This window comes from Impatiens glandulifera, chromosome 4, assembly GCF_907164915.1.
Source record: "Impatiens glandulifera chromosome 4, dImpGla2.1, whole genome shotgun sequence".
NCBI lineage: Eukaryota > Viridiplantae > Streptophyta > Magnoliopsida > Ericales > Balsaminaceae > Impatiens > Impatiens glandulifera.
In genome coordinates, this window is record NC_061865.1 from 3,667,908 (window position 1) to 3,693,148 (window position 25,241).

Sequence of the window (25,241 nt, forward strand, 5' to 3'; positions counted from 1 at the left end):
ACAAAAATAATACGTTAAAATAAGAAGACAGAATATTTTGTCCATTTGAAAAAAATCTCAAATGACTAAATTTTGATAGTTCGAACTTCATATGACATAATTCAAAATTTGAATCTCATTTGATGAACGACACAAATTTATGCTTCAAATAACTAGGGCTGCAAATGAGTCATGTCAAACTCATGACAACTTGAGCTCGAGCTCGACTCGATTAAGTATTTATTAGCTCGAACGAGTTTATAAATTTGAGCTCGATCTCAACTCGACTCGACTATTACCTACAAGCTCAGCTCGACTCGAAAAGCTTGAACTAAACTTAAATTTTCAAGTATTTGTGAAAAAAATATTTATTTTCAATTTTAGAATTTAATATTAAAATAAATAAAAAAATATATTATAAAAAACTCGACAAGTTCTTGAACAAATATTATATGAGCTCGAGCGCGACTCGAATATTAAACGAACCGGCTCGAGCTCGTCTCGAACTTGGTCAAAGTCAAACTCAAGTCGAGCTTTGACAGCCCTACAAATAACGATTCGACTTTATATAGTTATATTAATATTAATAAGTTAATCTAAATAAAATAGTTTAAATAAAAATAAATAAATTAATTAATTTCCATATAAATAATCCCTAATTTAAAAAAAATAAAATTATTTGTATTAAAATAAAAATGATAACTTTAGAAAAATGGTAATTTATTTTTGCTTGATTAGGATTTAAAAGGTGAATAAATAAATGTGTATCTTAATCTTATAGACTTTCTCTCTCCCAGGGCAAGCAAGCAAGCAAGAGAAGGGTTGTATTTCGCGTTTTGGGGCGTTCTGACAATGAGTTGCTGATAGCATTCATATGTCTCAGCCCAGCAAAAAGCGCTCTGCCTACGATACCACCTCCACCACTAAAGGAACCACCAGCGTCGGCGGCGTAAGCAGCGCCGGAGGAGGAGGAGGAGGAGCAACAGCAGAAGGTACTCATTTTCGGTCCATGAAGAAGGCCAAATCCCAGGCCGTCGCTTCTTCGAACCTCGACAACAATAAACAAACCACTCTTCACTTCGATGCCGCCTCCGATTCTGAAGACCCTTCTTCCATAATTGAGGATCCCGCAACCATGGACTCTTCTTCCGCTATCGGACGAACAACAACAACTGCCGGCGTTACCTCTAATTTATCTCGCAAGAAGGCCACCCCTCCTCAACCCGCTAAGAAGCTAGTTATCAAGCTTTTGAAAGGTTCGATTGATCCCTTTCCTTCTTTCTTTTATGCATTTGTACCCAAGTTTAAGTCTTCAGATTCCACGTCTTTTAGGCTTTATTATATGATGAGCTGAAATGATTAATCTGTTATTGAAGTTGAATCTAATGCTTTGGATGAACAGATGTATTCGCTTGAATCTTGTTTCTGATGGATGAACTTTAGGTTTTGCTCTCAAGTGGTTATTATATCTTCATAGTAAGAGAGTGATATATATATAGTCCTCTAGGGTTCTGGAGACTTTTCATTATTTGTTGGGTTTTCTTTATTGTCTGTTTAATATTTATCCTGTTCTCAAAAGCTTAGTTTCATATGATGTGATAGATATAGGTTTGTTAGCAGGGATATCCAGTATATTATGAAGAGTTAACAACTAGCAACTTTGGTTACAGTGAAATCTTCTTAGGGACTGGAAGATCTCTAGTAATGTTTGATACTAATCTGGGCATTGTAAGTGTGACAACATCGATAAACATGAATTATATGGAATTTGCTATGGATTTTCATGAGTGATAAAAAGCTCCACGAGTAACAATAGTGGTTCATGTGAAATAAAACTACTGTCAGCTGGAATACTAAGTTAGTCTCTTTATTACTGAATAAGCAAGCACTACATAATACATATAAAGTGTTGTATTCAACTAATTGTACTACTGTTTCTAATGGCTGCTTGAAGCAAAATGGTCCATTATTGAGGACATCATCAGCAGATTTGGCAAAATTTTCTGAATCTGAATTCAAGATCCTGTTTATATTTACCTGTCTATTAAGAAAGTGATGTGGAAAAGGACCTTTTGCAAATTTCCTTGCTACTTGAGTGCTTAAACTGAGAACTAGGTACTTAATAGCCAACCTGCATTATTGACTCAACATCAGGAATAAGGACTAAGTAAACATATTTCAAATATGGAATTGGTAATTGCCAAAGGACTAATTTCTAATGCACCAAAGATTTCAGGTGCTGGTTGGTCACAAGTGATATAATTGATATATTTCATTAATGTTCAAAGCTTGCTATTTAGACCCTCTATAACTCTTGATCAGATTCATGAGTTGCTTGAGTTCCCAATACCCAAAACATGTATAAATTAGGTCTACTGTGTATATTATTAGAAGCAATATAAAAAAGGACTGTTGAAAAGTGCAAGTATTTCTTGGACCCATTTCTAGTTCTACCCAAAAAAAGAGATTCTCTTGAGACAAGTGGACATAGATGTTGTAAAAATTTCCAATGCTGCAGCCTTTTACCTACAAGTAATTATTGGCTTTGTTCATTCCACTTGAGGGATGGTTCCAATTTTGTACACTGAAGAATATAAACAAAGAGATGAAAAATAATGTATCAGTACTGGGAAGTGTTTGTCTTGATTTTTTTTACTGTATAGAATCTGGGGGAATAAGAAGAGATCAAGCGAAGATAACTACAGTTTTCTCTTACTTTTTCCGCTCACTAGCAGGAAGGAAAAATAGAATTATAAGTAATAATTTGAGGATCCAAATATGTTTCACGTCTTGAAGAAAAACTCTCATCCAACTAGGTTAGATTCTGAATTTGATCATACTTCATGTTTCTAAATGTTATTTTACTGTTGCCCAAGATGACCTTGCAATTGCTCACATAAAATTTAGTGTTTATGTGTATCCATTTAGAATCCATGGGACTTTGTCCATTCAGGGAACTCTTTGTATATCGTAAGTGAGCTGTATAGTAAGTAAGAGCATAAATATATAAAAAAAATCCACATGCTTTTTGGTTGATTCATGCATTTGTTTTGGCTTTCTTTCTCAAAGAGAGCTCTATTAAATGATTTATTGGTCTTATCTCTCACATTGTTACATATCCTATATCTCTTTCTTTTGAAGCTAAACCTATACTTCCGACCAACTTCGAAGAGAACACATGGGCAACTCTTAAGTGTGCCATTAGTGCTATATTTCTGAAGCAACCTGATTCCTGTGACTTGGAGAAGCTTTATCAGGTTTACTCTTAGTCTATTTTTACATGTAGAGGATTTCATGGTCTTTCCAGATTCTAAATAACTTATGTATTGTGTTTAGGCTGTTAATGATCTTTGCCTTCACAAGATGGGAGGAAGCCTCTATCAGCGGATTGAGAAAGAATGTGAATCGCACATATCTTCTGCTCTACAATCTTTGGTGGGACGAAGTGAAGATTCAAGTGTTTTCTTATCACTTGTAGAGAAATGCTGGCAGGACTTCTGCGACCAAATGCTGATGATTCGTAGTATAGCTTTGTATCTCGATAGAACATATGTCAAACAAACCCCAAGTATTCGTTCACTGTGGGACATGGGCTTGCAACTTTTCCGTAAACATCTTTTTCTAGCCTCGGAGGTTGAACACAAAACAGTATTTGGACTTCTAAAAATGATTGATAGCGAAAGGTAACCGAAATTTTTTCAGAGTTTTGAATGACTAAAACTGTTAGGATGTAATTTTTCTGACAGCAATTCATATGGGCTTTCCAGTTCTAAACTGGAAGAATAAAATCATCTAGACATTTACTAAGTTCTTGTCGAATTGTTCACCCAATCACTTCATTACTTGGACACTAGATTTTTTATATTTTTGTAAATGCATTTTAAATCATTAGTTTAGTTTAAAAAACATTATAGGATGTTCTGCTCAATAAAATGACACTATCTTTTATTAATTAAAAAAATCTAAATTTCAGATTTAAATGAGCTTTACATATATTGTTTTGTGTTATAATTTGCATTGCGATATTTTTCTTGGGTTTCTCAGACATGGAGAAGCAGTTGATAAAACCCTCCTCAACCATCTTTTGAAGATGTTCACAGCCTTAGGAGTCTATTCAGAAAGCTTTGAGAAACCATTCCTTGAGAGCACATCTGAATTTTATGCAGCTGAAGGTGCACAGTACATGCAGCAATCCGATGTTCCAGATTACTTGAAGCATGTAGAGGTATGGTTTTCATACCCCACAAAACTATGTTCAACTTTGCAACATTTAAATTGAGTTTGTGATACTTTTTCTACAACTCTTTCTCGGTTCTATTGAAAAGGGCAGATTCTTGTGAAAAGGGAATGTGGGCAATAATTACTTATGGTGGACTTATATTAATTTTACTTCTTTCTGTAAATGATATGAGGATAACATTCTCTTAACAGATGAGGCTGCAAGAAGAACATGAACGATGTTTACTTTACCTTGATGCCAGTACAAGAAAGCCATTGGTAGCAACTGCAGAAAGACAACTCCTTGAACGCCATATATCTGCAATTCTTGATAAGGTGGGTTCTTTAGTGTCGTGTTTACGTAGTGTTGGTGTATTAATATATATTATCTTTGATAAGGAGTTAATCAAATATCTGGATTCTCCAGGGTTTTATGTTGCTGATGGATGGTAAACGTATTGAGGATTTAAAAAGAATGTACATGCTTTTTTCAAGGGTAAATGCCCTTGAATCGCTGAGGCAAGGAATTAGTTCATACATTCGTAAGGCCGGTCAAAGCATGGTCATGGATGATGAAAAAGACAAAGATATGGTTTTTTGTCTCTTAGAATTTAAGGCATCTCTTGACACAATATGGGAGGAAAGTTTTGCCAAGAATGATGCTTTCTGCAACACTATAAAGGATGCATTTGAACATCTGATTAATCTCCGACAGGTCAGCAACACCTCTGGCTAGATTATAGTTTTATTCTCTAGAAGATGCAAAGTTCTTGCAACTTTACAATTGTAGCCATGTCTATATATTTCCCTTTTTGTCTTTATATTTAGTCATGTTTATATAAATATATATAATATCTTAGCACTTCTGAGTTGTCTTTCATTCACCACATCCATTTTCTAGTTCCCCACTCTCTAAAAATGAGTTGCTGTGGCTTACACAGAATCGACCTGCTGAGCTAATTGCCAAGTTTCTGGATGAGAAACTTCGTGCTGGAAATAAGGGTACATCTGAAGAAGAATTGGAGGGCATGCTTGACAAAGTGTTGGTTCTCTTTAGGTTTATACAAGTAAGTTTGATAACCAAAAACTTTGTATCAGATTAGTAATATCACATTTTTCTTTCTTTCCCAAAAAATATTATGTTTCATTTTCTGGTTATTGCTTGCATTTATGTTAATTGATTGTCCTTGTTTGGATTTAATCCAAAATAACCATTATTAATAATCCCTTATACTTATTATTATAACATTTTGAATATTAAATATAATGGATATTTTAGTCATTTAACCCAAATAATCCAATCAAACAGCAATTTTTTTTTTCCAAAAACCTTGGTTTATTTGAAAAAAAATTAAAAACTACATCAAACAATCTCTAGATGATATTGAAAGGTTCCTTCTTAAGTTCACATGAGGTGGTGATAGTGGTGCAAATGTTATATATTTGATTCAAGATTAATGAGTTAGAGGAATATACTAACTTTTTTCCACTTATTTGTTCAGGGTAAGGATGTGTTTGAAGCATTTTACAAGAAGGATCTTGCCAAAAGACTTCTGTTGGGTAAGAGTGCTTCTATTGATGCCGAGAAGTCCATGATATCTAAGGTGAATACTTCATTTATAACATTGTCAGTTTTACTCTTACCAAAAGCTTTGTCTTTACAATAACTTATTTATTTTTATTTTTTCTTGTTATAGTTAAAAACAGAGTGTGGCAGTCAGTTTACCAACAAACTTGAGGGGATGTTCAAGGTAATGGTTGAGCAGCCTATATCGAATCAATTGCTACCAAATCAATTTTATGATACCAATGTCCAATAACACACTAATTATTTAAATATTTATTTTTCAATTTTATTAATATTATTTTTATCACGCATTCATTGTTGATTTGTATTCCAATCTGTTGCTGACCTGAAAATTTTCATTTACTAGGAATTATTCTTGTTTGACAATAATTTTATTTACAGGATATTGAATTGTCAAAAGAGATAAATGAATCATTTAAGCAATCTTCTCAAGCCAGGACAAAACTTCCTTCAGGAATCGAGATGAGTGTTCATGTATTGACAACTGGGTACGGTTTCTGTCCCGTTTATTGTAATTAGTTTAAGGCACTCGTAATTCTATTGGGAAATCCAATTTTAAAAGCTTTTTGGTGGGTGGAATACAGTTATTGGCCAACGTATCCACCAATGGATGTTCGGCTTCCTAGGGAGCTGAATGTTTATCAGGTATATAGCCATTACTAAAGACTGACTTTGACTTTATCTGATGCGCACAATATGTTATCTTGACTTTTTCTTCGACAATTGGATTCAGGACATCTTCAGAGAATTCTATCTGAGTAAGTATAGTGGGAGAAGGTTGATGTGGCAAAATTCGTTAGGTCAATGCGTCCTAAAAGCTAATTACCCTAAAGGAAGAAAGGAGCTGGCCGTTTCTCTATTTCAGGTTAGTTTTAAGGGTAAAATAGTCTTTTCAGTATTTTCCCCACATTAGTTCTACATTTATCAACTCAACTTTATATATTTTCATTTATTTTTCAGACACTAACGCTAATTTAACACTTAAAATTCAGTATTCAGCTATTATCACTTAATTTTCGGTTTTATCACACGCCTTACGATCCACTCTCTCTCGAATGTCTTAGACTGTTGTCTTGATGCTTTTCAACGATGCTGAAAATCTAAGCCTCCAAGATATTAAGGATGCTTCTGGCATTGAGGATAAGGAGCTTAGGAGAACTCTGCAGTCTCTTGCATGTGGAAAAGTTCGTGTCCTTCTGAAGGTAGGCTGGCTAAAAAACATTTATAATTGATGTTTTTGTATCTGGATCCCAGACGAGAAACATTTTTTTGAATTTGTCCATGACTAAGTTTAGTTTTTAAACATAATCTCATCCATTGTTGAGGGATTTTTTCTTTATTCTGGCAGACTCCAAAAGGAAGAGATGTTGAAGATGATGACTCGTTTGCATTTAATGATGCGTTTACTGCTCCACTTTATCGTATAAAGGTATGAGCATCGCGGGGAAGCACTATAACTTCTTTTTATCTTGCTTTGGCAATTTTGATCGGCTTGATTATGTTTATTATTATCGCCCTGCTTGTCATTGGTTGTAGGTTAATGCTATACAAATGAAGGAAACAGTGGAAGAGAACACGAGTACTACTGAGAGAGTGTTTCAGGATCGCCAATATCAGGTTAAAATTGTCTTTTGAGCATAGAATAGATGAAGGGTGAAAGAAGTAGATATATAACTTTGATTCCACTTTTTGTTTTCGTTTCGACACTTGCAGGTCGATGCAGCCATTGTTAGAATAATGAAGACGAGAAAGGTTTTGAGTCACACCCTATTGATAACCGAACTCTTCCAACAGGTAGCATTTTTTTTGGGGACCTCATCTTGCTTTCGCAACTTAGGCTTAGTTTGATCACAAGACTCGATAATAGCCATTATAACTACTTAAATTTCAATTTTATTTGCTTAGTGAATAGAGAGAGCGATATTTATTTATACGGTTGGTTTTGGTAAAATAACAGCTGAAGTTCCCAATAAAACCGACTGACTTGAAGAAGAGGATCGAGAGCCTGATCGACAGGGAGTACCTTGAGCGAGACAAGAACAATCCACAAATATATAACTATCTTGCCTGAATCATCGTGTCTTTTGTTTTCGTTTTCTTTACACAACATTTCATTACATATTTTCTTCAATGTAAAAAGGGTGCGGCGGGAAATCACTGCTTGTGCCTTCTTCATGAGATGTATGAAAGTTGTCGTGTTTCAAATCTTATTACTGTATAGCGACGACGAAGAAGAAGACTCACTACTTTTTGCAGGTTTTTCTACTACTATTGATACTATTGTTTTTCAAATCATTTTTATTTTTTAGTTTGCATTTTGTAGCCTTCTTTGATAAATTTAAGCCTATTTGAATAATTTTTGGAATTTTCATGCTTGCTTTATGAGTTTTAATTATGTGTTGCTTTTCAAACCGTAATATAAAACACCCTATAATAATAATATGTAATAGAAAGGAGCAATAACTATTTCATTTAAAACTAAGTTTCTTTTGTTGTGTAAATATGTTCTGAGATTATATATTTGAAAAGAAATATGTTTGGATGAGTTTATTTATATTTTTTAATTATTTTAAAAAATATTTGTATTTTAAATATTTTATTGGGTATTAATTTAGATGAAAATGTATATATTAACCAGTTCTTTAGTAAAAATTTATAAACACATTTCAGTTACTAAGAATTGAACCTTAATATTTTATTTTATTATTGTTTTAACTATTAGATTAGTTAAGATTTTTAGTTTATATTTTGTGTATAATATATAAATTGGTATGATCTTTTTGTTGACATTTATATTCTTCCAAAAATCATTAATACTTTTAAAAAATATTTTAGAAAAAGATTCAAATTCATGAAAATAACCTCTATTTAAATACTTTCTATAATATATATAATGTTTTAAGTACATTTATTATTCAACATTTAAGTTAAAGTGTAGTTACATTGTATTTCTTATAAATTAAACAGAGTCTAGTTCTACAGTTAATATTGACTTTTTTGAGCTCCAAACATTTTTAAAAGATTTTATTATCAAACTTAATTAATTAATATATATATATATATATATATATGTTATATTTTGAATGTTATTATTATTTTTGTTTAGTACGTGATATTTTGATAATTTATAATTATAAATATATAAATTATTTTATTTTGACGTCTTGGTCATAGCGATCTCCATCTGTCGGCAAACGCAAACGAATCAGCAAATTATGCTTTAACCGGTCTGAAAACGTCTTGGTCATAGCGATCTCCATCTGTCGGCAAACGCAAACGAATCAGCAAATTATGCTTTAACCGGTCTGAAAACGCAATTGCATAATGAAATTTCACTCTCTAAAAAAACGCATATATACGCTCGTTACAAATTGACTTTTTTTTTAATAATTTTTAATTTTAATTTATGTACATATAAATAATCCTTCAACTTATATTTTTTTACTTTTAATATAAAAAAGTTATAATTTTTTTTAATGTATAATTATACTTGAAATTTCATCTAATTTATTTTATATTTTATAATTTATTTTATATTTTTAAATTATATTTGATAACTTAAATTTTATAAATTAGAAAGGATACCAATAAACATAAAATACATTAAAATTAAGTAATAATGTTTGTTTATTCAAATGTATTATTGAATTATTTTGTTGCTTATGAATTATTGATATATATTTTATTTTATTTTCATATTAAATGAATAAAAAAGATTGAGATTAAATATGTAAAATTGATAAATATATAAATAATATTAATAAAGTTAAAAAATTTGTATAAGAAATGAATATTCTAAAAACATTCTTTTGGTTTAGAAACGAGTTTTTGAGTTTAATAGGATACCAATAAAATGTGATTTTTCTTTTGTTCAAAATTTTATGTAAAAAATGTGCAAAAGAAACTACACATTACCAATGATATAAACTAACAAAAGTGAGTTATAAGTTATAACACAATTTTTACCTACATAACATCTTAACAGCAGAAACAATCTGAGAAGGCTGAACAACCGTCAAATCCTCCAACGTCGCCGCATAAGGCGTAGGAACATCCTGCGACGACAAACAAACAATCGGCGCATCCAAATAATCATTAAAATTCTCATTTATCGCAGCTGTCAAACTCGCCCCAATCCCACCCGTTCTCATACATTCCTCCACAATCAAAACCTTATGCGTTTTCTTAACCGAATTCCCAATCCTATACAAATCAAACGGTTTCAACGATCTAATATCAATAACCTCAGGATCATACCCATCATTCACAACCATCTTAACCGCCTGCATTACATGATATCTCATCCTCGAATAAGTCAGAATCGTCACATCACCACCTTGCCTTACAATCTCAGCTTCCTCAAGATTCAATACGTATTCTTCATCTGGAATTCTTTCCTTCAAATTGTATAACAAAACATGTTCGAAAAGTATAACAGGATTCTCACTTCTTATAGCAGCTTTCATTAACCCTTTTGCATTGTAAGGTGTTGAACATGCTACCATTTGTATACCCGGGATTGATTGGAAATATGATTCTAAACGTTGTGAATGTTCAGCCCCGAGCTGACGACCAACGCCTCCTGGACCACGAATCACGATTGGGATCTTGAATTGACCGCCTGAAGTGTAATGTAGCATGCCACAATTGTTTGATATTTGATTGAATGCTAAGAGTAGGAATCCCATGTTCATTCCTTCTACTACTGGCCGTAGACCTGTCATGGCTGCACCAATTGCCATTCCTGTGAAGGAATTTTCGGCAATTGGTGTGTCTAGAACCCTAAGATCGCCGAATTTATCTGCTAAGCCTCTTGTAACTTTGTATGATCCACCGTAGTGACCTACATCTTCTCCCATTACGCATACATTAGGATCTCTGTCCATTTCCTCCTCGAGTCCTTCGCGTAGAGCTTCGAAAAGTAGAAGTTCGTGTCTGAGATTGGAGAAATTATCAAATTGATTACATATTATCAGTGTAATAGGATCATCTCAAAATCAAATTAGGTCACAATATTGTTTTACCCTGGTTTTGAAGCAGTTTTATCATCATTTTTCGTCTACAATGAGAATAAACCAAAATCAGTTCAAATAACACGGAGACAATGCGAAATAGAAGAATGATGGAGGAATTAACTGTCACTGCATTAGAGATATGACTATGAAGATGAGGTTTTCGAACTCTAGCGTTTGATTTTCCATCAGATCTAACTAAACAGACAATTCCTCTGGCTTCTACGGCAACAATAAGAATGAGAGACTCAATGAAACGAACTATAAGTGATTATAAACAGAAACCTAATTCTGTATCGAGATGAAATGAAACCTGAAGTAGATTTTGAAGATGCGAAGTGAAATCTCTTGGAATCGACGGCGTTAGCAGATATGAGAGCTGTTGCAGGTCTAATTCCTTGGGAGACGACAGCCATTTTTGATCGAAAACGCGAGCTTCTTCTTCAACCAGTAGAGAGCGAAATAGAAGTTACTGGCGTTTGAATGAAAGAGGGAGAATAACCGCCACACAGTTACGATGAGAGCTAGGAAATATCACATACACAAACGGTTTTCCATATAATTTTTTTTTTTTGAAAAGTGTGTATCGTTTCTATTTATACCGATCAGACTTGAGTTGTTGTTATGTTTAGTTCGATTCAGCATCTTATTTAATTGGATCGGATTTTTCATCCCGAATTTTTATAATTCAAATAAAATTCTCAGTGGTTGTCTCCGATTGTGTTGGTGATAAATTTTCGAGTTATTATTCGTGTCCCCTCTTAACCGAGGAGTCGAAGTTACCAAATTTGGAGTTAGATCGGATCTTTTAATTGGAGACTCTCTTATAGGTATTATAGGTATTGTATTCTCCCATTATATTTTTATCGATTTATCACTTTTTTAATTATAGTTAGATAATCATTTATCAATGACATCACTAACATATTTCCATCAAAAACAAATTGTATTGCTGCCCATAATATTTTGTTGAAATTCTTTAACATAGTTTAGTACTTTATTCAAACCGGTTGGTTGAACTTGCTCTACTTGTAATCGTTACGGAATTTTGGAGTCACCCTAAAAAAATTAAAGTTTGTTTAATTTTTTTTTAATAGAATTATTGTAAATATGTAATATTATTTGATATATAAATTTTTATTTAGTTATTTCAATTTTTTTTGACATAATTTTGCAATTTAATTTTGAATATGCAACTCGGTAGTTGAATTAATTAAACTAAATACATTTGACATCTTAAATAAAAAATTGTCACTTACATTATTTTAAGAAAAGTTAAAAGTATTATATTTTATTGTGGTGAGATTATTCTTGGAGAAAATTAGTATAATCTCTCAGACAAAATAAATATATATTTAGTAGCATTGAGACATTCGATTATTAAGTAAAGTATTTGTATTTTAAGTTACATTGAAAGGTTAAATTTTGTCTTGGTATGTTAAAGAACCATTTATAAGAAGGATCACCACTTCTAATCCATTTCAACAAAAGTCTAAAATGAATCAAATTAGCAACCATTCAAGAATCAAGATCCATTTCAACAAGGGTCTAAAAAGATTTCTTCAAAGATTACACCTATGAAGGTCAAAAAAAGGGTAAAATGCAAAAACAAAAGTTAATGAACTAATTGTAAGCATTAAAATATTTACTCATATTAATAGACTTATGGTTTATTATTAGGGTTAGTAATGGTTCAAGTAATCCTAGGCCAGCTTACATCAAACCCTAATTCTAAGTGCACAAGTCATATATCTAAATTGATTGAACTGAGGATGTTCTTTACAAACATTCTCTTCAATCTAACAACTGCAAAAACAAGACTTTCGACAATCAATATTCAACTTCAGAAATACCACAATCAAAACTAACCAATAATAGTTTCCACTTCATAATTCATATCATGAAAATCAATCAATTCCAAGGAATGTTTTCACTACAAGCAACAAAGACACAGATTCTTAGTAAGTATTCCACTTCTCTTAAACCGACAGAAGTGATAATTGTTCTTCAATGGAGCAATCAACATGACAAGTTTTCCTGATAGAAGCAGGAATTAGTATAAGACCAAGACCCCTTTGTTCCATAGGAGAAGTAGATAACCTTCTAGTGTTTCGATACTCAACTGCATCTTGAAGGATAATTTTACCTTGCTGATCAATACAATAGAAATTTCCCAAGAAAAAACAATATTGTGTAATTTCATGCTTCTTAGATATTTTGGACATTATGAACCAATTAATTAGTTTTTGCAAATATCATGTTTTATGAAAAAAGTTGCGTTTCATTTTCATTTAATGAATCGCCTTTGTAAAGTCTTTTCGTTGAAAATGTTCATCATACTCAAAATTTCACATTTTTCGAGCCGATCGATGTGGAAACGTCCGAACGCTAAATACACATTGCACTTATTTTAATTATTTGAGCGTAAAAATAAGTTGTCTATAAGCTAATAAAATATTTAAATTTTGAATTTTGTTTGAAATAGTTCTCACATATATAATTCACTCAAATTTACACCAACATCATTACCAATTTAAGTCTTTATAATTTCTCAAATAACACACTCAAATTTGTACACATATATATTAATATTACAATTTACAATATTCTTTCATACACATATAACTTATTCAAATTTACACTCACATAGTATATGAATCATCACACTATCTCCTCAAACACATATAACATTAGACATTAACCTTAAGTTCATGGGTCAGACGACAAGTTATGTGTGATCTGGTTAAATGGTTAAGTTTATTTGCGGTCTACGTACTTAATTAATTGTTCCATTTCATTTTTAGTCTAAGTGTGAAAGATGATCAATTTCTATTATTAAATTTTAATTATATTTTGTGTAACCATTACCAATTTTGATAATGAATTAATATAGTGTATGTTGTTAGATGATTAGATTATAAACATCCTTACTCTAAAATTAAATATATATATATATATAATTATAATAAATGGTGCGATAATACAATTGTCTATAGTAAAACATTATTATAAATATAATAAGATTTAGAAAAGAATTAAAAGTCTTTAATTAAATAAATAAATGTAGACCAAACATACCAAATTAACAATGGCCAATGTTGCACTCAAAAAACAAAAATTACGCACAGCTCTAGTTAAAAATGGTTGAAAACCATCCACCGCCCATCTTACAAGAGAGGAGATAAGTGAAAATTCAAGGCCTGTAATGAAGAGTTGGTAAAACAAAATACCACTTTTTAAGAAAACCTTAGGAATGTTAGTCTTAGTGTCTCTTTGTTCAGCCGGAATGAAATTTAATGAATATAAAATGCAAAAGCTTGTTATTCCGATGCAAATAGAAATGGTTGATCCATAAACTCTTAATATTGATCTGGTCCTCGACGACGACGACGTAAGGTTGCTGCGAGTTCCTATTAATTTGAATGAAGAAGATTGTGGGTGATTCATACAATAATAATAGTAGAATTACTAGAATGTAATGAAATTAATACATACCTGTTTTCATTATGTTCTTCAATTGAAACTCAAAAGGTTTGATACAACAAATGATTAATACAAAACTTCATGATATATATAATAATAATAATAATGTTTAACTGAATTTCCTGAAATTTTTAGAATAAAAAAATAAAAAATAAAAGAAGATAATTCCTCAATCACATAAAAATATATTTTGCTATGACTCGTTAAATAAAGAGAAAATAAGAATTCTATATTGACCGAGTGATTAGGAAATATTGAGGAAATGGTATAATTAATTTAGTTACAAACTTTTAGGAAAGTTATGTGGAGTTTATTTTATTTCAAAATATTATAGTTATTAATAAATAAATCCTTATGATATAATATGAGAAAGATGTAATTAAGAAACGATCATGCTTCCACTTTTTAAGGGCATAATTTTTTTTATTTTTTAGTATATAATATTATTAATTATATATTATAAATTATTTATTTTATCATTTAGAGATTCTTCCAATAGCTGATTTGTTCTACTTGTTATACTTTATCTTTATCGTAACCAATATTGAAAAAACACTAAAAAATGATAAAATTGTTCTATTTTTTTTATTAGGTATTAGTTATAAAAAAAATCATTAAAAATGCAATAAATTAAAATAATTTATATTAATAAACAAAATTAATTCTTAAAAAACAACATTAAGAATTATCAATTTTTATTAAGAAGAGGTTAATTAGTATAATCTCTCTGACTAAATAAAGATATTTTCAGTTAGATTTAGACATTTGATTATTAAGTAAATATTTGTATTTTAAGTTATTGGTATGTTGAAGGACAATGTATAAGAAGGATCATCACTTCTAATCCATTCAAGAATCAAGATCCATTCAGTAAATGTCCAAAAAGATTTCTTCAAAGATTACACATATGAAGGTCGAAAAAAGGGAAAAATGCAGAAACAAACAGAAGTTAATGAACTAATTGTAAACATTAAATATGGCTCATATTAATAGAATTATGGTGTTTAATATTAGAGTTAGTAATGGTTCAAGTAACCCTAGGCCAGGTTACATCAAGTCACAAACACTAAAACCAAACCCTAAATCTATGTGCACAAGTCATGTATCTAAATTGAATTGAGGATGTTCTTTTCAAACATTCTCATATTCAATCCAACAACAGCAAAAACAAGACTTTCAACAATCAATATTCAACTTCAGAAAAACCACAATAAAAACTAACCAATAGTTTCCACTTCATAAATCATATATCATTAAAATCAAATCAATCAATTCCAGGGAATGTTTTACTACAAGCAACAAAGGACACACATTCTTAGTAAGTATTTCACTTCTCTTAAACCGACAGAAGTGATAATTGTTCTTCAATGGAGCAATCAACATGACAAGTTTTCCTTCTAGAAGCAGGAATTAGTATAAGACTAAGACCCCTTTGTTCCATCCGAGAAGTAGATAACCAATAGTTTCCACTTCATAAATCATATATCATTAAAATCAATCAATTCCCGGGAATGTTTTACTACAAGCAACAAAGGACACACATTCTTAGTAAGTATTCCACTTCTCTTAAACCGACATAAGTGATAATTGTTCTTCAATGGAGCAATCAACATGACAAGTTTTCCTGCTAGAAGCGGGAATTAGTATAAGACCAAGACCCCTTTGTTCCATAGGAGAAGTAGATAACCTTCTCGTGTTTCGATACTCAACTGCATCTTGAAGGATAATGTTACCTTGCTTATCAATACAATAGAAATTCCCCAAGAAAAAACGACCATCACTTATACCCACTAACATCCTCCTCTGCAGCAACTTCTTGACCTGATTTACATGATTTGAACTGTTTTTTTGGTTTGATTCAATTGAATTACCCTCCTTTTGTTCAAGATTCATTGGTTCCTTTTCAGCAGCCATTGGAATCAACAGACAAACAAATTCAAAACACAGTCTGCACATGAAAAAGGGGAAATCACATGCAAAAGTGTCTATTGTTCATTTGTTCTACTCAATTAATCGAGATTCAGCTATACCCAAATAGAGATTAATGAAATAGACTATGAAAATCAATGGGAAATCTACAAATTACATCATAATCAGATTAGGAACAAATTTGTATACCTAAATGTCGCGGTTTTGTCCTTTGGGTGTGAGATTTACCAAACCATATATCGTAAAAACAGTTTCTTCAAGAACCACTTTCTCTTGATCGCCGCAGAGAACGCCGGCGGTCTTTTTCTACCGTCTCAGATTGGAATCAAGGCGGGGAGGTCGATGCAATATCCAGCAATACTTTTTTTTTTTTTTTTGGAAATTGAGCAAAATATCAGATTCGGGAAAGCAAAAAAAATAAAAATAAAAATAATATACGACGGACCTCTCCAGAGAGGGAAGGCCCAAACCCAAATATAAGCCCAAAGTTAGCTCAAAATTATAGCAAAAATGAAAACAGAACCCTAATGATTTTAGTGCTTATAGTTAAGTTATTGGACACAATAATAAAAAGCAAAATGTTTAGTTTTAAATTAATTAATTTAAATATATACTTAAATTTATATATTCTTTTCAATATCTTTTATTTTATTTTATTTTATTTTATTTTTTTATCTTTTATCTTTATCTTTAAACTATATTCATAATTTTTATTGGCAAAATTGATATTTAAGATCGAATTATCACAATTATAGTTGTTGTAAGTATTTTTTAACGTTCTTCCTACTTATCACAATATTATTATTTTTAATTAATTTATTATATTTATACAAAAGAAATAACAATTCACTCTATTTTTATTTTTTTCTCACATTACATATTTTGTGAAGCTATGCAAACTACATTATGCAATTTAGAACTACTATCTATCAAAAAATACTCACTATAAAATACAAATACGTTCAACTTGATATCGTATACAGTTATGTTGCTTCAAAATTTTATAAAAAATAAGTATTAATTTTTTTCTTTTCAAATTTTCTTAAAATATCATATAATTATGTTGCTTCAAAATTTTATAAAAAATAAGTTTTTTTTTTTTTTCAAATTTTCTTAAATATTAACTCAATTTTTTTAAGTCATTTATATCAAATTCAATAAACTAATTTCAAATATATACATTTGAACTGTCAATAAATATCATTTTATTTATAAACATGAAATATTAATTAAAAAACAAAAAATAATCCTTTAGAATAAAAATAAAGACGTTTTATTATTTTGAAAAAAAAAAAAAAAAAAAAGTCTAAAACTAACTATAATATTAATCATTCAAACATTTTATAACAAAATTAAAAATTTGAATCAAATTCAGCCTTAAATATCAATTTTCATTTTTTTTAATTATATATACAGATCATTAATAAAATTTAAATTATTTATTTATTTGAAATTTGATAATATACTACATATTTCAAATTTTTATTGATCACCTTACATGATAATGTAAATGAGCATACACAATAAAATTGTTATACAAAAGGAAAAGGTTGTTAACCCTCCACAAAAATGGAGGAAAAATGGAGGGTTCATGTCCTCGAAAGGCCTAGAAACACAGCAGCATGTGAGATTTGAACTTGAAGATCAGCAATATCAATATCATGACCACAAAAATGGAGGATTCATGTCCTCGAAAGGCCTAGAAACACATCAGCTGATGAGATTTGAACTTGAAGATCAGCAATATCATGACCAGAAAAATGGAGGATTCATGTCCTCGAGAGGCCTAGAAACACAGTAGCAGATGAGATTTGAACACGAAGATCAGCAATATCAATATCATGACCACCTTCAACAAGACCCCATCCTTTCACCTGCAAGACAAGAGATTGAGTGTTGTTCAACATCACAGTGCTTTGAAAATTTTTAATGAAAAAAAAATGTATGGAAAATGAAGAGAAAATGAAGTTCCTGCATATCTTCTTCAAGTCTAATCAATTCGATAGCGTCCTCAATCTGCAATCTTCCACAAAAGATTCCAATAGATATGATTAAGGATTGTGCCGATGCAGCAATAGCATCTATTGCAGCCAATTCACAGTCATCTGTCTTCTTAAGTAGCTCTTCTATCGCTTTAGAGAACCCAACCTCTTGTTTCCCACCATAAAAGCTCGAGTACACAACTGGCTTAAAGCCAAACTCTGATTCCACCCATTTAAGTAAAGGATCAATTCTTTCAGCTTGACGATCTGCAAACAACAATTGATGATTTGATTGATTATGTGATAAGGGTTGTTTGAATTAAATCCAAATCGACCTAACTTCAAAATCAGGAGGAAAGCATACAAGGGGTGGTGGGTAGTTAGAACAATTTATAGATAGATCATAGAATGCTATAGTTTTGTTAGAAAGCAAGAAAACATTTGATGAAACAATATGCATGCATGAAAGATCAGGAAGTGTATAATTCAAAAGGCAATACAATCAAACAAATACATAATAAAATCAGTCGTGACAAGAGTTTAACATACCATGGAGGTCAAGTGTCAAAGCATCTCTGGGTGCACGACAAAAGACCAAATCTTGATGAAACTTCTTCATCAAATTTTCAATGATCTTGGGCCGAGTGAGGGGGACTCTTTCCAATGCCGTGCAGGCTAATTTCATGAAAGGCATTGTAAACGGTTTAATTCCATCTTCCTACATCCACAAGAATCATATCAAAGATAGTATCATTTCCAAGCATAATCTAAAACCCTCATCCAAGTAAGTATTTAATCCATATAATCTCATTCATCATAAAAAAAAACAGACAAAATAAGAGCACCTGGTACTCCCATTCAGCAGCAATAGCCTTAGCAAGTGCAAGAGTGGGACACTTAAGGGGCCTCTTGGAGGGCGTCTTCAATGTTCTATAATCAAGCATAACAGACCAACCATTGCCATCATCAGTTTCTCTGGTTGTTACCTGCTTGTAAAATCTCTTTCCCACAATCGATCCTGTCATGGAAGATGTAGGCATCGAGACAGATGACGACGCAGACGTAGATTTTGGTCCTTTGATGAAGATATTGTCACTCTTGGACTTCTCCTTAGATACATCTTTCCCTTCATTGTCCAAAAACAAAGAGAAAGTAGCATCCTCCAGTTCAATTTGTTCAGTAGCATTAGCAACAGCACATAGGTGGCGGCTTCTCAAGGATAGAGCTTTAGGTATAAATTCATTAATAGACTTTAAACTACTTCTAATCATTGAAGAAGCCATTTCAAAACACAACCTGCACGAGAAAAAGGGAAATCACTTGCAAAAGTGACTATTTTTCTACTCAATTAATCGAGATTCAGCTACAGACCAAAAGGGGTCTCATATCGAGAAATTGAATAAGATGATTAATGAAATATACCATGAAAATCAACAGGAACTTTACAAATTACATCAGAATCATCATTTTCGACAAGGATCAAAATCATACCGTAGCGTTCCCTCCTCGGTGTGAGATTTATTGAATCATGTCTCGTCAAAACCCTCTCTCCCCGCACTCAGATTGGAATCAAGGCGGAGGGTATTCGCTGCAAAATCCAGTAATACTTTTTTTTTTTTTTTTTTTTTGAGCAAGTTGAGTAAAAAATCCAGCAATTCAGGATAGCCAAAAAAAAATGATACTAAACAGACCTCTTCAAAGTGGGCAAGGCCCAAACCCAAACACAAGACCAAGTCCAAGAGTATTTGTCTAGTAAGTAGTTAATTTATTTATAAATAATCCTTATAAACATTTTAATAATAAAAAAATTGAGGAAATTTATTGATATTTTTCGGTTCAAACTCCAAACCCACACTTATATCCAATTTTAAAAAGTAATTTCTATTGGGTCCAAATCGACCTATTTAACATATCAGAATAATTTATCATAGAAAAATTCCTTAATATATCTTATTTAAATTGGGCTATGATTGTGGGGAAAAATTACAGTATTTGAGAGAGATCAATCAAAATAAATAATTTATTTAAAATCATTAACAAGTTATAACTATAGTTTATATGAAATAAAAAATATAAGTTATATATTATTATTATTATTTATATATATATAATAATTAAGTATTTATAGATAAGGGACAAAATGAGAATATTGTGAAATGGATTGGTTGAATTAGATTTTATTTCTCGCAAATTAAGTTTTTTGTCATTTTTAATTAAAATTCTCAGGAATTTTTCGAGAGCTCTAGAGGGATCAGACATGGTGATTCACTCTCTCTTTTTTTGTTCGTCATTGGAAGTTCTCTAAAAAATGATGATTTTCGCAAAAAACTAGGGACTCATCTGTGGAATGAGTTGTGGGTCAAGAAGATATTATTTTGTCATATCACATTTAATTTTCGCTGATGACATGCTTTGCATGGTTCAAGCTACCTATGTGAATTTTAAACACATTCGGAATATTTTATGGTTATTTGGTGCATTTTCCGGTCTTTGAGATACTCTTAATAAGTCGAACCTATTTTTTTCAAATTCTATTTCAAATAGAAGAAGGATGAGGTTGGCAAATGTGTTGCGGTTCAAAATTTGTGATTTTCCGTCAATATAATTTAGTATGTCATTTGGTGCTAAAATACAATTCAAGGTCTTTTAGGACCCGATTATCACTAAAATGGAATGTAATTGTCTAAATAGAAAAAGTAAAACAATCTCGAGAGTGGGTCCTCATTAAGAGTGTGTTATCATCTATGTCCACATATATGATGTCGTTATTCATTCTCCGTAAGAGTGTAAATAATGTGTAAATTTCTATAAGATTTTCTAACTCATCGTTTTGTCATCTAGTTTGTTGAGATAAGCTTAAATGTTTTAAAAATCAAGGAGGTCTAGAAATTCGATATCTTATTTCTTTTAATAAAGTTATTCTATCAAAATGATGTAGTAGATTTGCAATGGAGCCTAATAGTCTTTGAAAATCGATAATCAAATGTATATATGATAATGATTTGTTTTGTTGGTTCACCAAAATGTCTAATTATCTCGGAAAGTGTACGTAGCATTTAGAGGGGAATTTATTCTATATAGAAAATTTTCGTGAACTTTTAGATTTATTGTGGGGATGATTATTCGATTAGATTTTAAACGACATTTAGTGTAGTGTCAAAAGTCTAGCTACGATGTATTATGAGCTTGCTTCTATTTTTATATGTAGAAATCACACAGTTAATGACATGTTTGATCATCGATCTAGTGGTTGAGTTAGTCGAATTAGATATAGAAGGAAACTAAACATTATGTATATTTCGTTCCATAATAGAGCTTTTTACTTTTGGTAGGACGCAAAGAAGTTTCATCGTCTGAACAAGACATTTTGCGTGACAATTGCTTCAAGTGTTCGCTAAGATGATTCCATATAATTTTGTTGAAAAAATTTGGCAGTCAAAAATTCCATCCAAAATTTTATTCTTTGGAAAGAGTGCTATTAATGGTGGAGTTTTAACGGATGATATTTGCATAAAAAATGTTGTATTATGTCTAGTCGTATGTGTCACGAATATATTGAATCGGGAACTCACTTATTTTTGTATTATCGATGAATGACTAGTATTTGGAGACTTTGAGTCTTTTGTGAAGTATTTCTAAAATTTATTGAGTGATGCTCGAGTACTTGGATAGTTGTTGGAAAGTTTGGATTGATGTGCCTGATATGACAGACCTAAATATTTGAAAAAACCCTAAACCCTAAACCCTAAACCCTAAACCCTAAACCCTAAATTATTTAAAAAAACAAAAACAATTTATAAATTAACGATTTAAAAAATATATATATATATTTATTTAATTAAATAATAATAATATGACACTAAAAAAATTATATTTACAAAATTAATAATATTAATTTATTTGAATAAATTGTATATCTTTATAAATTTATAAATATAAATTTAATATTTTTAATATAAAACCTTATTTAATCATAAAATTGAAATTATTTATAAATTTGTAAAATCTTATTATCATAAATTTAAAACAGTAAATATTTAAAGTTGTTAAATATTTAAATAATTTAACTAACCAAATAGAATTTAAGTGGCATTTAAATATGCATATTTTCAACTTCTATAGTATATGTTGAGCAAAACAAAACATGATATATAACAAATATGGGTAGGTTTTTAACCTTTTTTTAAACATATATGTTTAGGTTTTTAACCTCTTTTTTTTAGGCGCATGTTTGAAGCCTTAGAGGATACATAGTGAAATATATATACTTTGGAAGAAAAAAAAGTTACATTACTTACAAGTGTTTCCAACCATTTACATAATGTTTTGTTTCATATTAAGTTATTTAAAATAACTTTCCACAATTATAACTCCTTGGAAAGTTAAAGTGATAATTAACTTGTATATAATAAAAAAATAAAAATTGATATTATAATTAATAATTTAATTGAAGAGGAATACTTAAAAATGTACCGTTTATTCAAAGATATTAGACGAATATTTATTTTGTGTAAGTTAGATGCATTATTAGGTCATTAATTAGCGTTGTTTTTTTTAGATCGTTGATGTTGATAATTTGTTTGTGGAGGTGTTTATTTAGTTTTTTTTAAAGGAATTTCTTTGATAAGAAAAATAAGATATTTTGTTTTTAGTTAGTTGAATAGTTTATCCTTTCTATTTAAATTAAAATTTTATAAAATAAAATAAATATAATATGATAAATGAGTGTTTAATAAAAAAAAAATCAAAACAAATCCCCTTTGTTGTGTAATTGGTTAGGCTACGCCTAGAGGCCAGAGTTTGATTCCGGACAAGGAATTGTTTTATTTAAGTCTCTCATCACCTGATATACCCGAGTTTGTTAAGGAATTATTTTTGTAAGATTATTTAAATAATAAATTATTTTAGTGACTCTCTAATCATTTATACTTTTAATTTTTATATTGTTTTTTTTTAAAACAAATCATAACTCAAACTTTTACAAAATGTCATTAATGCCCTTTCTAACTAAATATTATACCCAGTAATTCTCAACTTCAAACCTTAAAAAAAAAAAAAATCATTATCAAATAAGATATTTTTAAAGTTTATTATACCCATATTGATCATTTAAATAATTAATAAATCAAGTCAAGAATATTATTGAAATCAGTCATGTTTGGATATATAAAGTCAGTTCTCATTAGATTAATCTTATTTTAAAACAAAGACAAAATATGTACCAACTATATATAACTAAATTCTTTTTCTTTCCTTCCTTCCATATAAAAATTAAAATAATAATCTCTTCAAGAAAAAGCCGTAAAACTGAAAAAGGTAAAAAATGAAAAACTCTAGACTGAACACAACTGAACCGACCATGAGCCGTCGGCGTGGTAGCCGTTGGCTGTCGGACGGTCTCTCTCTCTCTCACTAAGTAAGTACGTACGATAAATAAGCTCACGCCTTAAAAGTACTTCTCAGGGCGATGTGCTCTCTCCCTATCATCTACTTGTCTGTCTGGTTCTTTCTCTCTCCATTTACCAAATTATTTGCCAATAAAGATACCATCATGCTTTTTAATAAATACAATTATTATTTCACCATTATTATTTTAAAGTAGTCCAAATAATAAATGAACTTTGTAATAAACTTAATTATTTAAAATTAATAATAAAACAACTACAATGTAATGTCTTAAATCTTAATTCATGAAAAGTTATTCTCTAATAAATATTACCATTTTAATTAATTCTAAATAAAAAACGCATTAAATTATATCGATCAAGATTAATATTTTTTTTAGAACGATAAGTTTCGTTTCTCCTTCAGAGTGCGATCCGCAAGTTAAACACATAACCCGCAAATCTACTCAACAAACTTAGTTAGACGAGCAAAACTTGTCGTCTGAAAAGTTTAAACACAAGACCTCAGAGAGAATGGAGAACTAAAATATTCACCTCATTTTGTCGCTCAATCACGATTTTTATGGACCATGATAATTAGAATACCCTAAACAGTTTTTAAGTTTTCATTTAAATAATTATTTTTTATTTTTTAAAATTTATAATACTGTAGAGTTAAAAAAATATTATATTATAGTTTAGTTATATCTTTTATTCTCATTTACACATACTTAAACTGAAATGGAGTCTAAATAGAAATGAATCTTAACTTCTCATTAGAATAAACTATAATTTAAAATATCTGAATTAATTTATAACTTAGGCCCAATCATATTTAAGGTTGACCCTAGAATAAGACAAATTAGCTCTGCCTAGGACCCATATACAAAAATTAAAAAAAAATTCACTTAAGAGTAAAGTTAAGAGCTCGTACAAACTATTATAATATTAAACAAACTAAACTAATTAGGTTAAATAATAAATATAATATAAAAAATAAAAAAACAATACATGTTAGTCTATCCCCACTTCACCTCATCATATTAACCTTGTTTGGAAGTTACTAGATCCCTAATCTGATCTGGGTTGGAATTTTTTTAAAAAACAAAATTAATAACATTTTTTAGTGTTTTCAAATAGGACATCGATCAAGACTAAACCTAAAATTTGAAATGGGTCAAAATGAGAATTGAGGTATAATAATTAATTAATTAATTAAGATAGTTTACTTTATTACCATTTAGAGTAAGTATTAAAGCATGTCAGTTTTTACGGCCATAGGTTTTGTTTGTTTGAAGTGATGAAAGGCATCATCATCCTCTCCGCCGACAAGATTTGCCGGTCCCCGACCATCAGCCACCACCTATATATATATTATTCATCTGCTTGCTGCATGCATATAATTATATATATGATTCTCTTTTCTCCCTATAAAAAAACAACAAGACATGAATAATAATTATGACTTTCCTTTTTCATGCCGTTAATTAATTCAATATGCTTCTTATATAGGGGAACGAAATACCTAGGGAAACGTTTTCCTTTTTGCTTGCCCCAATATTGTCGTTTTATTTTGTCTTTTTTCATCCATCCATCTATCTATCTATCTATCTATCTATCTATCTGGGTCTTGTTTGAATTCATTTCTTTCTTCTTCTTTTTGAAT

The 25,241-nt window shown here is 30.4% G+C and overlaps 5 protein-coding genes across 5 annotated transcripts; 1 reads left to right on the plus strand and 4 right to left on the minus strand.

The window, feature by feature from the left end:
* The first annotated feature begins 767 nt into the window (after positions 1–767).
* Positions 768–8,077, plus strand: LOC124933696 (cullin-4). Its single transcript, XM_047474137.1, has 17 exons — positions 768–1,235; positions 3,121–3,236; positions 3,316–3,662; positions 4,024–4,204; positions 4,411–4,533; positions 4,625–4,912; positions 5,139–5,264; positions 5,700–5,801; positions 5,895–5,948; positions 6,167–6,273; positions 6,370–6,430; positions 6,519–6,650; positions 6,850–6,987; positions 7,134–7,214; positions 7,322–7,402; positions 7,499–7,579; positions 7,743–8,077. Exons 1-17 carry the CDS (start codon positions 854–856, stop codon positions 7,854–7,856), a joined length of 2,514 nt encoding a protein of 837 aa, XP_047330093.1. The 5' UTR covers positions 768–853; the 3' UTR covers positions 7,857–8,077.
* Positions 8,078–9,626: 1,549 nt separating this feature from the next.
* LOC124934472 (pyruvate dehydrogenase E1 component subunit beta-like) lies at positions 9,627–11,213 on the minus strand. The gene is made up of 4 exons (XM_047475009.1): positions 11,111–11,213; positions 10,922–11,058; positions 10,810–10,844; positions 9,627–10,720 (listed from the first exon to the last, which is right to left on the minus strand). Exons 1-4 carry the CDS (start codon positions 11,211–11,213, stop codon positions 9,748–9,750), a joined length of 1,248 nt encoding a protein of 415 aa, XP_047330965.1. The 3' UTR covers positions 9,627–9,747.
* Positions 11,214–12,657: 1,444 nt separating this feature from the next.
* Positions 12,658–13,022, minus strand: LOC124934473. Its single transcript, XM_047475011.1, has one exon. It carries the CDS (start codon positions 13,020–13,022, stop codon positions 12,777–12,779), a length of 246 nt encoding a protein of 81 aa, XP_047330967.1. The 3' UTR covers positions 12,658–12,776.
* Positions 13,023–15,846: 2,824 nt separating this feature from the next.
* LOC124934474 lies at positions 15,847–16,194 on the minus strand. The gene has a single exon (XM_047475012.1). The coding sequence runs from the start codon at positions 16,192–16,194 to the stop codon at positions 15,847–15,849; it is 348 nt and encodes a 115-aa protein (XP_047330968.1).
* A 1,439-nt stretch (positions 16,195–17,633) lies between these two features.
* On the minus strand, positions 17,634–19,829 carry LOC124934226 (ATP synthase mitochondrial F1 complex assembly factor 2). The gene is made up of 5 exons (XM_047474724.1): positions 19,683–19,829; positions 19,037–19,487; positions 18,741–18,909; positions 18,181–18,458; positions 17,634–18,083 (listed from the first exon to the last, which is right to left on the minus strand). The coding sequence occupies exons 2-5, from the start codon at positions 19,472–19,474 to the stop codon at positions 17,979–17,981; spliced, it is 990 nt and encodes a 329-aa protein (XP_047330680.1). The 5' UTR covers positions 19,475–19,487; positions 19,683–19,829; the 3' UTR covers positions 17,634–17,978.
* Between the last annotated feature and the right edge of the window lie 5,412 nt (positions 19,830–25,241).